The sequence below is a fragment of the Suricata suricatta genome, chromosome 3, assembly GCF_006229205.1.
Source record: "Suricata suricatta isolate VVHF042 chromosome 3, meerkat_22Aug2017_6uvM2_HiC, whole genome shotgun sequence".
Taxonomy (NCBI): Eukaryota; Metazoa; Chordata; class Mammalia; order Carnivora; family Herpestidae; genus Suricata; species Suricata suricatta.
This window is the reverse complement of record NC_043702.1, coordinates 32,020,602-32,034,973: the sequence shown is the minus strand read 5'-3', so window position 1 is coordinate 32,034,973 and position 14,372 is coordinate 32,020,602. Positions and strand designations below refer to the sequence as shown.

Sequence of the window (14,372 nt, the reverse complement as noted above, 5' to 3'; positions counted from 1 at the left end):
CTTCTTTTCATCTCCCTAAGCTTTCATACGTGCTGTGGTCTGCTGTATGTGTGTATCTGTGTTGCTTGCTTTAACTCATTTTCATTGAATTTTTGTAGTAAGGCAAAGAGAAGCACACTGTCCTAACATGTTTTGCCAGAGGTCCATTAGAGCAGGCATTTCTGCTCTACTGTGGAATGTGTTCCTGAAAGGCTTGGCATACTGTGAAATTGTACTAAAATAACAGGGTTTTTTGGTGAAGAAAAAATAGGATTAAAGATAGACTACTCAAATCTATGCAACTTTATAACCAGAGCACTATCAAAAATAGCCCTGTACTCATGGCTGGCTCACTTGGTTAAGTGTCCTTTCGGCTCAGGTCACAATCTCATGGTTTTGTGAGTTCAAGTCCAGTGTCGGGCTCTGTGCTTATGGCTACAAAAGCCCTATATGTTAATACAGCAAAAAAGACACATTAGGGGCAGGTGGGTGGCTCAGTCAGTTAAATGACTGACTTCAGCTCAGGTCATGATCTCACAATTGGGTTCGAGCCCCGCATTGGGCTCTGTGCTGACAGCACAGAGCCTGAAGCCTGCTTGGGATTCTGTGTCTCCCTCTCTCTCAGCCCTTGCCCTGCTCACACTCTGTCTCTCAGAAATAAAAAAAAGACCTTAAATTTTTATTAAAGGAATAATACTATAAATAGATATGTACCTTAGGACAAAAAATAGCATAAATCAATGAAAGGGTTAAAGCTGAGTTAGAGATGAACAAAATACATAAAAGTTAAGAAGAGCTTTGTATTTTGAGAGAGAGCAAGCCTGTGTGGGGTTGTGGGGAGGGTGGGAGGGAGAGAGAATCTTGAGCCAGCTTCACTCGTACTGTGGAGCACAACGAGTGGCTCTATCTCAGGACTTACTGTGCACTACCTGAGCTGAAATGCAGAATCAAGATGCTCAACTGACAGAGCCACCAAGATGCCCCTGTAATAAGCATTTTTAAGGGAGCATTAACAGCTGGGCTGAGTCAATATCCAAGCTGTTAATTAATTGACATTGTATAATAGTAGTGGTTCTCAATCAGGGGCAGTTACAAATCCCTCAGGAAATTTGGCAGTGTCTAGAGGCAATTTTGGTTGTGACAGGTGGGTTCAGGTCTCTACTAACATAATGGGTAGGGGCCAGGGATCCACATCCACACCACACAGAATTAGCCCCCACAGCAAAGAATTATCCAGCCACATTGTTAACAGTGCCAAGATTAAGAAGCCCTTATGTACAGTTGTGTTCCTCCATGGCTTTTGGTTTTCAGGTGTTAACAGTGTTGTGCTTTTACATACTACTATAAAGTATTGGTACCCTGTAAAAATCATACATGAACCAATGTGACTTACATTACACAGCATCCTTCTTTTTGTCTCAAAAATTAATTCATGTTTCTGAAATATAGGTTATAGCAGGACAGGTGTATTTTCTTTTTAAATGTATATTTTCATAGGCGCCTGGATAGCTTAGTTGGTTAAGTGGTTCGCTACAGCTCAGGTCATGATCTCACAAGCTCTGTTGTACGTGTACTCTCTCAAAAATAAACAAACATTAAAAGAAAATTCAATGTGTTAAATCCTGGTGTTTGTATAATTGTATTCTTGTTTATTTATTTATTTTGAGAGAGAGCATGAGTAGAGGAGGGGCAGAGAAGTGGGGGGAGAGAAAATCCCAAGCAGGCTCCACGCTGACAGCAGAGAGCCTGATGTGGGGCTCGAGCCCACAAACAGATCATGATCTGAGCCAAAACCAAGAGTCAGAGGCTTAAAACCAACTGAGCCACTCAGTTGTATTGTTCAACAGATTTTTTATGCTGGGAGAATTAAAATGCAGCTCCAATTTTTAAATGTTTTTTTAAGCTGTTAATTCTTTTCATAGATGCTGTCAGTAACTTCTTATTTTTCCCCTTTATCCCCAGCTTGTCCAGGTATAGATTGAAATTTAGTGCTGATAAAGTGGATACCATGATTGTTCAGGCAATTTGTAAGTATAGTCCATGTGACGCCCAAACCTCATCACATTTTCCTCCTGTTAAAACTGTATTTTTTATAATGTTATCAGTTGAGGAAGGGAAAGGTGATCAGTTAGAATTTTCAATAATGAAGTAGATGAACTGGAAAATGCAGAATTGAAAAGGAAAACCACCCATAATTTGGCTAGGTGGAAATAACGTGAATTAACACTAGTGATGTTAACAGATATGTGTTTTTCCATGAAGTATAAATGTAAGGTCTATTGCATTGTGCTTTTTTCAGTTGGCTTTGTAATAGGTCATTTTCCTAAATCATTAAGTGAACTTTGAAAACATCAAACTCTTTAACAGTTTCCAGTTTTAAAAATCCTTTAAATGGCAGTTGCATTTCTGGGTATATACTCCAAAGAATTGAAAGCATGTACTCACAGATACATATATACCTGTGTTCATAGTAGCATTATTCACAATAGCCAAAAGATGGAAACAACCCAGATACCCATTAACAGAAGAATAGGTAAACAAAATGGAATACATACACACAATGGATTATTATTTATCCTTAAAAGGGAATGAAGTTCTAATACCTGTTACAACATGTATGAGTTTTGAAAACGTGCCAGGAGGAATAAACCACACAAAAAACACAACTGTTGTGTGATTCCACTTATGAGGTACCTGAAGCAAGCAGTTTCAGACTGGAAGTAGAAGGGATTACCACAAGACAGGAGGAGGAGAGGATGGGGTGTTATTTATTGGGTGCAGAGTTTCCATTTGGGATGATGGAAAAGTTCTAGAAATGGATAGTGGATGATTGTTGCACATCGTGAACATACTTGATGCCACTGAAACCTACACTTGAAGATAGTTAAAGTAGTAAATTTTACCACAGTTTTTAAAAGATCTTTTAAAAGTTCTTTTCTTTTCCATCTTTAATCTATTGCAGCCTTGTTAGATGACCTAGATAAAGAACTAAACAACTACATTATGCGGTGTAGAGAATGGTATGGCTGGCATTTTCCTGAATTAGGAAAAATTATTTCAGACAATTTGACATACTGCAAGTGTTTACAGAAAGTTGGTGAGTAACCTTATCTTTTAAGGCACGGAAAATAACTTTGCATCCCAAAACATGAGTTTATAGTAATTTTTTTTCCTGGAGCTTCCCAGAGTTCCTTACAACATATATGTGTTTTTGGAGTGTAGTGAGTTTATTGTCTATTAGAATTCAGATACAATTAACCTCAGTTGTAATTTCGATGGCCTGTACAACAGAGCATGGTCCTCTAATTTGGTTTTTCTTTCTTTTTCTTTTTTTTTAAGTTTATTTCTTTTGAGAGAGAACACAAGCAAACACGAGCTGGAGAGGGGCAGAGAGATAGAGAATGAGAGAGAATCCCAAGCGGGCTCCACACTTATAGCACAAAGCCCAGTGCAGGGCTCGAACCCACAAACTGTAAGATCATGATGTGAGCCAAAATCAAGAGTCTAGTACTCAGCTGACTGAGCCTCCCAGATGCCCCTCTAATTTGGGTTTTTTTAAAAAGGCATCTTAAAGTGAATAGATCTCATAGTGAATTTGCCATTAATAGGAGCAACTGTAGACTTGGGATATTCTGCGTCATATTAATAATGAAACTAGTATTGGTGTCTGTGCTGTTATATTCTATACTAATAGTACAGTAATATTAGTAGAGGAACTTGGGCATTGTAGATATATAGGACTTCCCAGGTTCATATTATATTACCATATTAGCACCCCAAGAATTCATGGCACTGTCTTTAATAAAACCTTAGCTATAAATTGTCACAATATTATTAGTCCTGTTTCATGGGGTATTTTGTTTTCATCTAAATCATTTTTTATTAATTTATTTTGAAGAGAAATGTTGGGAAGAGATTTTAAACTCTAAAATCAAGCCTTTGCAGAAGGAAAACTGCCAGGTCAAACTTGTTTGCTATTTGTTTTGTTTAGGCACCCTTTTTGTTGGCTTATATCTACTTTTTTTTGATTTTTTTTTTTTTTTTTTTTTACTATTTGGATTTTATATAATTTGTTGAAGAGTGATTCTTCCTCATCATCTGAAACATTCCATAGGTGACAGGAAGAATTATGCCTCAGCGAAACTTTCTGAAATACTGCCAGAGGAAGTTGAAGCTGAAGTGAAAGCAGCTGCAGAGATATCAATGGGAACAGAGGTTTCAGAAGAAGATATTTGCAATATCCTACATCTCTGCACTCAGGTAAACTATACTCATGGAGAAACTGGTTGTGGTGGGACCAGCTATGTGATAATTTCCTGATGGCAATGATGATTTTTAAACTTATTATTCACCTGACAAATATGAGGGTGTTCAGTCACTACCTCATCTGATGCCATCTTGATCTATATACTTAGAGGAGGAAATGCATACTGAAGTAAAGTTAAAAGAACACTACTCAATTTATTTGTATTGTTAGCATTGTCTGGATAATGAATTGTAAATCCATTAGGAAGACAGAAAAATACAGCTTGGATTATTTAATTCCAGCCTCTATGTTTGTAGCCTGGAGCCCCCTTTTCCCTCATTTGGAGATAGCTAAACAAGAATCACAAAGAAGAGGCACATGGCTGGCTCAGTTGGTAGAGCATGTGACTTCTGGTCTCAGGGTTTGATCTCAGCCCCATGTTGAGTATAGAGATTACTTAAAAACAAAATCTTAGGGAAAAAAAAAATAAAGAATCCCAAAGAGGATAACACAAGGTCACTCCTTATGTTTGTTTTTGGTTTTTAATGCTTTTTTTATTTTTGAGAGAGAGCATGAGCAGGGAAGGTGCAGGAAGAGAGGGAAACAGAGGAACTGAAGTAGGCTCTGCTGTATCAGCACAGAGCCCAATGTGGGGCTTGAACTCACAAACCCTGAGATCATGACCTGAGCCGAAACTGGGATCTTAATCAAATTAATAATTGACTAACCTTTTAAGACAGTGTATTAGGTTTAGGAAGGACTGTAGTGTTTCAGACCGTGATTTTTATACAGTTTTTACTCAGACCATTTATGATGTATTCACTTTGTTATTTATACTAGGTAATTGAAATCTCAGAGTATAGAACCCAGCTCTATGAATATCTACAAAATCGAATGATGGCCATTGCACCGAATGTTACAGTCATGGTTGGGGAATTAGTGGGAGCACGACTCATTGCTCATGCAGGTGATGATTTTAATGTGACTTGTAAATAGGAATATTTAGAATTGAGTTGTTATCTACCTAAGATTATTTTTTAATCGTCAAATTACATTTATTAGTAATTTTAGGTAAAAAATAGAAGTAGGTGGTATATTGGGGAGAATGAAGGACCAAGTAAGTGTTCAATGATGATTCTGATTTGTATGCCTGATTTCCTTTTGGATAATGAAGGCATCTTTAGTCACTACCTCTTCTGAGACACTTGTGGTCCATTGTCAGAAGTTTGTTACCATTAATTAGAATACTCATATGAAGTGCAGGAGGATGAAATCAGTTAATATTTCCTAATACTAAAAACTCATCAGATTAAGATAGGAATAGTTATCACAACAATTGATCTATATGCTTTATGGAGAATTTGGTTTACTATTAAATATGCTATTTTAATATACTTTACATGCAAAATACTTTTAAAAAGTAATTTATCATAAAACTCATACATGTATATGGTGATTCTGTAAAGAAGGTGAAACTTCTATGAAAATAAACACCGAAATTGAATATTTGCAAGTAGAGTGAATTACTAGCTTGTTATATTATTGGAGTCATTATTATAATCCATCACAGAGGATCTTAACATAGCCTCTATATCACCATGTCTAAACTAAAATAGCTCTTCTAACTGCATCATTAAATACATGCACATGCCGCTCAGATACCTTCAGTTGCAATGTTGGTATCGGCGGGCAGGTCTTGTCTACATCCAAAATTTCATAGGTTTAGTTAACCCTTTGTCATAAGAGAGCAGGGATTAACAGAAGTGTGTTTTTAATTTTAAATATGTATCTAGTGGTTGAGCATTAATATTCTGATAAAATCTAATAAATATAACAAAGCAGCAACTTTTTAATACCTGATTAGTATACTTATGCATATTTTATGTATATTTATATGTATACTTACATGTAAGTGTATCCTCACTTCCATATCTTAAACAACAGGTAAATAAAGTGTGAGATGATTATCATGTAGTTCTACTACTGAGATGTCCTAAGAGTTGCCATTTATTTGTATATTTTTTCATCTCTAACATAGAATATTTTATGCCCAAAGTCATCTGTGTGGTATGCTAATGGAATTTAGAATAATAATACCATCTCTCAGGCAAATAAGTATAATTGAACTTATAGGCTTAACCTTCAGTTTATCATAAGCATTCATCACAAACTTTTTGCTCATGGATGAATCACAAATGATGAGACTTCTTAGGGAACTCCAGACTATTGAATCTGAATTATAATATGTCTTGTGTTTAAGACCTGGAACATTCAAATACTTGGAATTACCTTCCCTGTAACTACCTCTTTTCTTTTGAAGGTTCTCTTTTGAATTTGGCCAAACATGCAGCTTCTACAGTTCAGATTCTTGGAGCAGAAAAGGCACTCTTCAGAGCCCTCAAGTCTAGACGAGATACGCCAAAGTATGGTCTCATTTATCATGCTTCACTTGTAGGCCAGACAAGTCCCAAACACAAAGGAAAGGTGAGTTACAGTTCTCCTGAGGTGGGGGGGGGGGGGGTCGTTTTTTCTATTTTTTTTCTATATATAACCCATTTCCTACTCTGTAATATACAATAAATCTTTCTACTGCTTCCTTTTCATTAAATAGAGAATGGTTAATTCCTGAGCTTTTTAAAAAGCACTTTTGTACAATGAAAGAAAATACACTGAAAATGTTACTCAGGGTTCCTGGCTCACTCACTCAGTAGAGCATGGACATCTTGATTGTGGGATCATGAGTTCTGAGCGCCTTGTTGGGTGTAGAATTTACTCTGTAAAAATTTTTTTTATTTATTTATTTTAAGATGAAGTGTTAACTGGTCTTGTTAAAGCCATTTTCTTATGCTGTCTTAGAATTTTTCTAGAATCCACCCATTGGTGAGGGGTGGGGTAGATGGCCCATCAGAAGTTTTCTGTGGCAAGAAATCAATTTAACATCAAATGAATAGGGGCGCCTGGGTGGCTCAGTCGGTTAAGCCTCCAACTTTGGCTCGGGTCAGATCTTGCATTTGTGGGTTCAAGCCCCGCATAAGGCTCTGTGCTGACAGTTAGCTCAGGGCCTGGAGCCTGCTTCCACTTCTGTGTCTCCTTCTCTCTCTGCCCCTCCCCCTCTCATGCTCTGTCTCTCTCTGTCTCTAAAATAAATAAAACATTAAAAAAAATTTTTTTTAACATCAAATGAATAATAACACATACACTGTGCTAAACACTTGGTAGAACTTAAGTGAATCCTTTTACTAGCCCTATGAGAAATAGGTATCTCTGTTTTACAGATGAGAAAGCTGAAGCTTAAAGTAGTCTCCAGGTTTTTGGTAGGATATATAGTTTAGTGGAAACCGAAATTTTATAAAATTCAGAGCAGATTGATGAAGGAAGGGGGTTGATAAAGTGTTAATTAGCCTAAAGAGGGGGCTATGCTTTTTCTGGATGACCTCATGGTGTCACTGAGTAGAAATGAAGACATTAGAAGAGTAGTTTGAGCTCATTTTAGATGTAAACTACTACAAGATATTTTCTTCCACCAAAATAAATATAGTTGTGTATATAACCAGTTAGCCATTATATCATGGCAGAGATTCAGATATAAGATAGGTTTCTTGAGTTGTGCGATTTTATAATGTGTTTGTAATTCGTGATTTGAAAAAATCCTATAGTGAATGATAGAGTTCATAACTTGCTCTAGTTTTCTTATAAATAACTTACTGAGGATTTTTATATCTCAACTTGGAATATAGTTTGAATGCCTCTGACTTCAAGTTCTCTATTAGATTTCTCGAATGCTGGCAGCCAAAACTGTTTTGGCTATTCGGTATGATGCTTTCGGTGAAGATTCCAGTTCTGCGATGGGAGTTGAAAACAGAGCCAAGTTAGAGGCCAGGTTGAGGGCCTTGGAAGATAGAGGGGTAAGAACCACATCCTGCCTATTGCAGAAGTGTTAGCTATCCAAAATTAATAAATTTTAAGTAGTTTATATACTTAATTATTTCACTGTTAAGCAGTTTTATTTATGATACATTCTAGCGTATCTAACAACATTTTTTCTTCTGTTAACAATTTCCCTTATATTTACCAAGAATTGATATCTTTTCATAGATAAGGAAAATAAGTGGAACAGGAAAAGCATTAGCAAAAACAGAAAAGTACGAACATAAAAGGTGAGTACATTTGGGGGAGGATGGATGAACAATTTTTGCTTACTTATATAATGGTCAACAGTACTTTTTTATTATAAACTTAAACACCTCAATGTCTCTAATTTTTGCTCTTTATAGTTTTCCATATATGTGTGTGTGTGTGTGTGTGTGTGTGTGTGTGTGTTTAGTTTAGTTTTGAGGGGGAGGGAGTGTGGGAAGGGGTAGAGAGAGATGCAGAGAGAATCCCAGGCAAGTTCCATGCTGCCCAAAGCAGGGCTCAGTCCCATGAACCCGTGAGATGATAACCTGAGCCAAAGTCAGGAGTCAGATGCTTAACCGACTGAGCCACCCAGGTGCCCCCTGATTTATAATCATATACATAGTTTTACATTGTTGTAATATATAGACATATAGCATACTTGTTTTGTCTTTTTAGTTTTATATAATCTCTATACCCAATGTAGGGCTCAGACTTAAGACTGTGAGATCAAGAGTTGCATACTCTGAGATAGCCAGGTTGTTTCTTGGCTTTTTTCCCTTAATATTTATCTTGTTCATTTTCAGATGTTGATAGTAAACATTTGTCATTTATAATTTCTGTATGTGTACGATTTATCAAAAAGTAAATTTAGGGGTGCCTAGGTGGCTTGGTTAAGCCTCCGACTTCGGCTCAGGTCAGATCTCACGTTGGTGGGTTCGAGCCCCGCGTCAGGCTCTGTGCTGACAGCTAGCTCAGAGCCTGGAGCCTGCTTCCGGTTCTGTGTCTCCTTCTCTCTCTGCCCCTCCCCCTCTCATGCTCTGTCTCTCTCTCTATCAAAAATAAATAAAATATTTTTTAAAAAAGTAAATTTAATCCACAATGAAACCTATTTTTAAAGACAAAAGTCTAAAAATAACTAGGAGCCATAGTAAAGTATTCAGACCACCAAGAAATCAACAAAAGATGTGTAAGGAGAGGTATTTTGCTTATTATTTGAGGTAATGTTCAATACTGGTAAGGTTGTGATGATGGAAGTAGAATGTGGTACCGCTTTTCTGGGAAGCAGTTTGACGGTATGTGTTAGGAGCCTTTAAAATGTTTCTAGCCATTAACCCATAAATTCCCCACTAGGACTCTTGTAACCCTTCTAAGAATTTTAATAGTAAAATTTTAAACTCTTAAGTGGGCAAGGAGAGCAAAATACCATAACATCTTAACTATATATATATTTGTATATGTAAGTGTACACATTTAGAAAAATTGTTTTCCTTAATTCTGTTCAAAGTCTAATTTGGTATGTTTAGTTGCTAAGTGTGGATCTTTGTTCTTTAAATTATAAATGTTTTTAATTTATAAAAATTAAACAGCCACAAGTCTACAATTTAAGAAATGAAACATTTGTTAGCTTGTTTGAATAATTTTTTAATATTTTTTAATTATACCAGAGGACTTTTAAACACATGATCTGATGACTTTAAACACATGGTTTTAAAGCACCGGTTATGAAATTTCGTTCTCATTATTTAGGCACTTAGTACTTCAGTTTTCCTTTTTGCTGCATTAGATCAAAAGCAAATGTAGCCTTTGGGGGAATCTTTATACATGTGTGTCTCTGCTTGTTCTTCTGTTTTTTGGGATTTTGTGATGAAGTTTTCTGTATTAACTTGATTTACTTTTTTTTCTGGGGTTGTTGTTGTTTTCATTGAATTGCCCTATGTTCTACAACTTGAATTACTTTTAAGTTTTACTTTCTAGAAGTCATTTGGTATGAAGAGATTTTTTCCATCTTTCCCCATACTGATTGAATGCTTTTCTGTACCATAGTCACTATATTGATTACTAAATCAGAGTTCATTTTAGCTCACCACTTCTCTTGAAGTGTAATTGACCTGCTTGGAAAATAGTTAAAACCTCTTTACCTTTTTGGAACTATTTTCATAAACTGCCCCAAAGCCACTAAAGTGAAACAGCATTGTATGCTTATGTAAGTATTATCTAATAGCATTTCCTTTACACCTCTTTAGAATTATTTCCTACAAGTATTTGTAGGAATTTTCGATAATTCTTTGGCTCTTTCAGTGAAGTGAAGACATATGATCCTTCTGGTGACTCCACACTCCCAACCTGTTCTAAGAAACGCAAGATCGAACAGGTTGATAAAGAGGATGAAATTATTGAAAAGAAGGCAAAAAAAGCCAAAGTTAAAATTAAAGGTCAGTTGGAATTTTTTGAATATTTTTATATTTTGTGTTTAATTTTTTTAAGTTTATTTTTGCGAGAGAACGAGTGGCGTGCACGCGCACACACACGCACACACACACACGCACGCACGCACGCACGCACGGGGGAGGGGCAGAGAGAGAGGGAGACATAGAATCTGAAGCAGGCTCCAAGCTGTCAACACAGAGCCCAATGCAGGGCTCAAACCCATGAACCATGAGATCATGACCTGAGCTGAAATTGAACACCTAGCCAACTGAGCCACCCAGGTGCCCCTATATTCTTATTCCTTAAGAAAGACAGACTTAAGAAGTCTTGGGAAGGTACATGCCACTGAACTTTATTGTGAAACCACCCATATTGGAAGCTAATGGTGTTTTAATAGGCTATTATGTTCTCTAGGAATAGTTAGGTACTGTTAAATAATCAGACTTAATAGAGGAATGTGAGAAGGATTTCTTTGAATATGTGGAATCATGTATTATGCTAAATGTACCAAATTTTAGTTACTACCATGTGAACTATTTCGAGAATAGCTTAAAATGCAAGGAAAAAAAGTTCATGGTTTCTAAATTAGTTGTTGAACTATTTTTGTTCTATTGTTAATGGTAGAATCCACAGCAGTGGTTTTCTAGATTACTTCTGTATAGAATGGACTATAGTAATAACATTGGGTAGCCTACCATTATAGTGATATTTAATAGGTGCTCTCCAGTGAACTGAGCTGTCCTGCAAAGTTGATAAGCAAGTAATCCCATTTTCTAGCAGTACCTCTGTTGAATGCATACCAGCTAGTCTAGTAAGAGTATCAGGCATTAAAGTAATGACTGATTTAATTTTTGGTTTCTAAATAGCTTAGTGGTCAAAAGTATACTATCAGTAAATGTCCTGTCCTGGCTGAAGAGAACATAAACAAGTTATTTAACTTCTACATTTCTGTTTATTTATTCAACAGTAAGGTGATTCCTAAGCTCCTTAATTAGCATTTGAAACACCAGACTCCAGAACTGTATCCTTCACTTGTATATCCAGTAAGGTTTTCAAACTTAACATTCCTGGATCCTTGTTACTCTCTGTCTGTTGCTCTACAGTTTTTTCTGCTTATGAATTCTAGTTGCTTTGGCCTTTAACTTTGACTCTTCTAACCCAAATCTACTCTGGCAACAAATCCTTTTTTTTCTTTTTTTATTTTTAACTTAAAATTTTAATCTGTACACCAGTGTGGAGCTCGAACTTAAAACCCCAAGATCAAGAGTTCAGTGCTCCATTGACTAAGCCAGGAACCCTAGTTTGGCAGCAAATCCTTTCAATTCAATTCTGCTTTGAAAATATATCGAGTCTAAGCGCTTGTCATATACACCACTGCTGTTGTTAATGTAGCAGCTACAGTGGCGCCCCCATTAGCTCTGATTCAGTCCTGCTCCTTGCTCAGTTTGCTGCAGCCACTGGTCTCATTATTCCATAAAGCTGCCAACTCTTCTTCTTTCTCAAAATAACCTTAGCATTTGCTGTTCTTTCTACCTGGAATACTTTTCCTCAGGATAGGTGAATTATTCACTCACTCCCTTGCCTCTTCTAGGTGTTTGCCTGACTGCCCTGTCTAAACTATTCAGACACATTGTCTGCCTCAGTGCTCCTCTTCCTCCTGCTTTTTTACCTTTAGCACTGATTACTGTGCAAAATAGTGTGTAGTTGTATCATTTAGGGGTTTTTCTCTGCTCTTAAAAGATACATAAGGACAAAGATTTTTGTCTGTTTTATACCTTTTTGTATCAAATTATCTGTAGAATACAACCCGGCATTTAGTAGGTGCTAAGTAGATTTTTGGTGAATCAATTTTTTTCCCTTGAAGGTGAATGAGTTTATAGCTATCTGTTATTGAGTCCTCATTCTAATGCACGACACATTACCTCATTAAGTCCTAGTTATCATCCAGTGAGGTAGACATCACTAAATTTTACAGATGAGTAATTTGAGTTTACAGAAGTCAAATGACTTACTCTAAGGTCCAAGCAGGTTGAATAAATCCAAGTATTCTAAATCTAATATAATTGACAGTTTGCAAAAATAGTTGGTTTTAGTGTCTTTTAATCCTAATTTCTATACATAGCTACATGATCTCATGAGAAATTTCTTTGAGCTTTATATCATTTGTTACGTTGGTGATAATTGGACTAGGCAGGTAAGGATCTTTCCACTTAAAGAATTTTATAATAAATTTTGACTAGTCAACCACAATGAGAAAAAAAGTGAGATTCTAAAGGTTTAGGGTGGAGAAAGTGAGGTCTGATACAATGTTAATTGTTGTGTCTTTATACTTATCCCATTCAGTTGAAGAAACCACAGTAGTAGAAGAAGAAGAGGAAGAGGAAGAGGAAGGACTACTAATGGTAGAAGAACAGGAGACATCTGTGAAGAAGAAGAAGAAAAAGGACAAAAAGAAACACATTAAGGAGGAACCACTTTCTGAGGAAGAACCGTGCACTAGTACAGCAGTTCCTGTATGTTTGTTTTTAATTGCCAGCACCTTGTTGGCATGGACAGGGTCTCTGTATTTTATTCTACTTTCTATAATAGAAATGAGCAAACAGTTACAGTTTTCAGTGATGGAATAGTAAAAATAAAAATGGTATTTTTTTACAAAGGGCCATGTCCTAAACGTAGAATCTTATTGCAAAATGGGTTTGCTTTGAGAAAGAGAGGTAATAGGATTTGCTAAAGATCACTTTCATAGAGGTGGCTTTTATATTTTTAGGTTTTAATCTTTAATCCAAATTTATTTTCAAGGGAAATAGGTCTGTTTTGTTTTTATAGCAAAAGTTACTATTATCCATACATTTACAGCTCTTTCAAAAGCTTTCTTGTTGGTTATTTTCAGAGTCCAGAAAAAAAGAAGAAAAAGAAGAAAAAAAGAGATAATGAGGACTAATTGAAGGGAGCCATCTTTGAATGACCTGGACACATTACATTTCCATCAGGAATATATCTGATGCTCTCCAATTGAGAGAAGATTGGATGAAACAAAATGATTGATCATCTGTAGCTTTCCGAACCTATTCGTATCTTGACACCAGTTCTGTTTATTTGATTATGTCATCATTTCTTAGAGTCTTTGTTACACAAATAAAAATATTTTCTGTGTATTTTAAGGCAGTTCTGTGATCTCTGTATTCTAGGTAGACAATCTGTGGCCCTTTATCTAGCATTTGATAATTATAGCTGAAGAATGAGAGTTGTGATTTGTTAATTTGAAACTTAGCCTTTTGGGAGATCGTGATTAGATGGACCAACGTAAAAGCCTCATGCTAATGGTGTCTTTTTTTTTTTTTTTTCCTTTTTGGACTCTTCTTTTCCCCTATTTTTCGGCTTTTGTATTTATTTAAAGCTGAGTTTTCTGTTCAAAATTTTTTAATTAAGGGAACAAAACTTTTTTGTATCTCTTCAGAAAGAAAATAAATTATGTTCCTAACTTTATTTACTTCACAGTTCTGAATGGAGCAACAAAATAATTATCATAGATGCAATTTTTTTTCTAAAGTGATGATTTTAAAAGGATAACACAAAGTGATTTTTTTGGTAAGAAATGGGGAAATAACAGGAATACAAGACCAAAAATAAAATGTCCATGGGTATAAACCAGGACATAAGAACACCAAAGAGCAGTCTTTCTTTTCTTCTTTTCTTGTTTTTTCTTTTTTCTTTTTCTTCTTTCTTTCTTTCGGTTAGAGAAACAGTTTTTTAATTTTTTTTATTTTATTGGAATCCAAGTTAGTTTAACATATAGTGTAAAAACAGTTTCATGAGTAGAAGT

At 35.8% G+C, this 14,372-nt stretch overlaps 1 protein-coding gene and 2 non-coding genes across 4 annotated transcripts in view; all 3 read left to right on the top strand.

Annotated features, from left to right (window-relative positions):
* The window catches only part of NOP58 (NOP58 ribonucleoprotein), a 29,343-nt gene extending 15,633 nt beyond the window's left edge, over positions 1–13,710 (top strand). For both annotated transcript variants that reach the window (XM_029934044.1, XM_029934045.1), the window contains 10 exons: positions 1,942–2,006; positions 2,942–3,076; positions 4,094–4,239; positions 5,066–5,192; positions 6,546–6,709; positions 7,996–8,130; positions 8,321–8,382; positions 10,421–10,554; positions 12,893–13,062; positions 13,440–13,710. In XM_029934044.1, the coding sequence (XP_029789904.1) occupies positions 1,942–2,006; positions 2,942–3,076; positions 4,094–4,239; positions 5,066–5,192; positions 6,546–6,709; positions 7,996–8,130; positions 8,321–8,382; positions 10,421–10,554; positions 12,893–13,062; positions 13,440–13,490 (1,189 nt within the window). In that variant the 3' untranslated portion in view covers positions 13,491–13,710. The remainder of the gene's footprint in view (positions 1–1,941; positions 2,007–2,941; positions 3,077–4,093; positions 4,240–5,065; positions 5,193–6,545; positions 6,710–7,995; positions 8,131–8,320; positions 8,383–10,420; positions 10,555–12,892; positions 13,063–13,439) is intronic.
* Positions 4,297–4,378, top strand: LOC115288868. The gene has a single exon (XR_003907254.1). It is a non-coding gene; the product is annotated as a small nucleolar RNA SNORD11B (small nucleolar RNA).
* On the top strand, positions 5,347–5,430 carry LOC115288867. The gene has a single exon (XR_003907253.1). It is a non-coding gene; the product is annotated as a small nucleolar RNA SNORD11 (small nucleolar RNA).
* Positions 13,711–14,372: the final 662 nt, after the last annotated feature.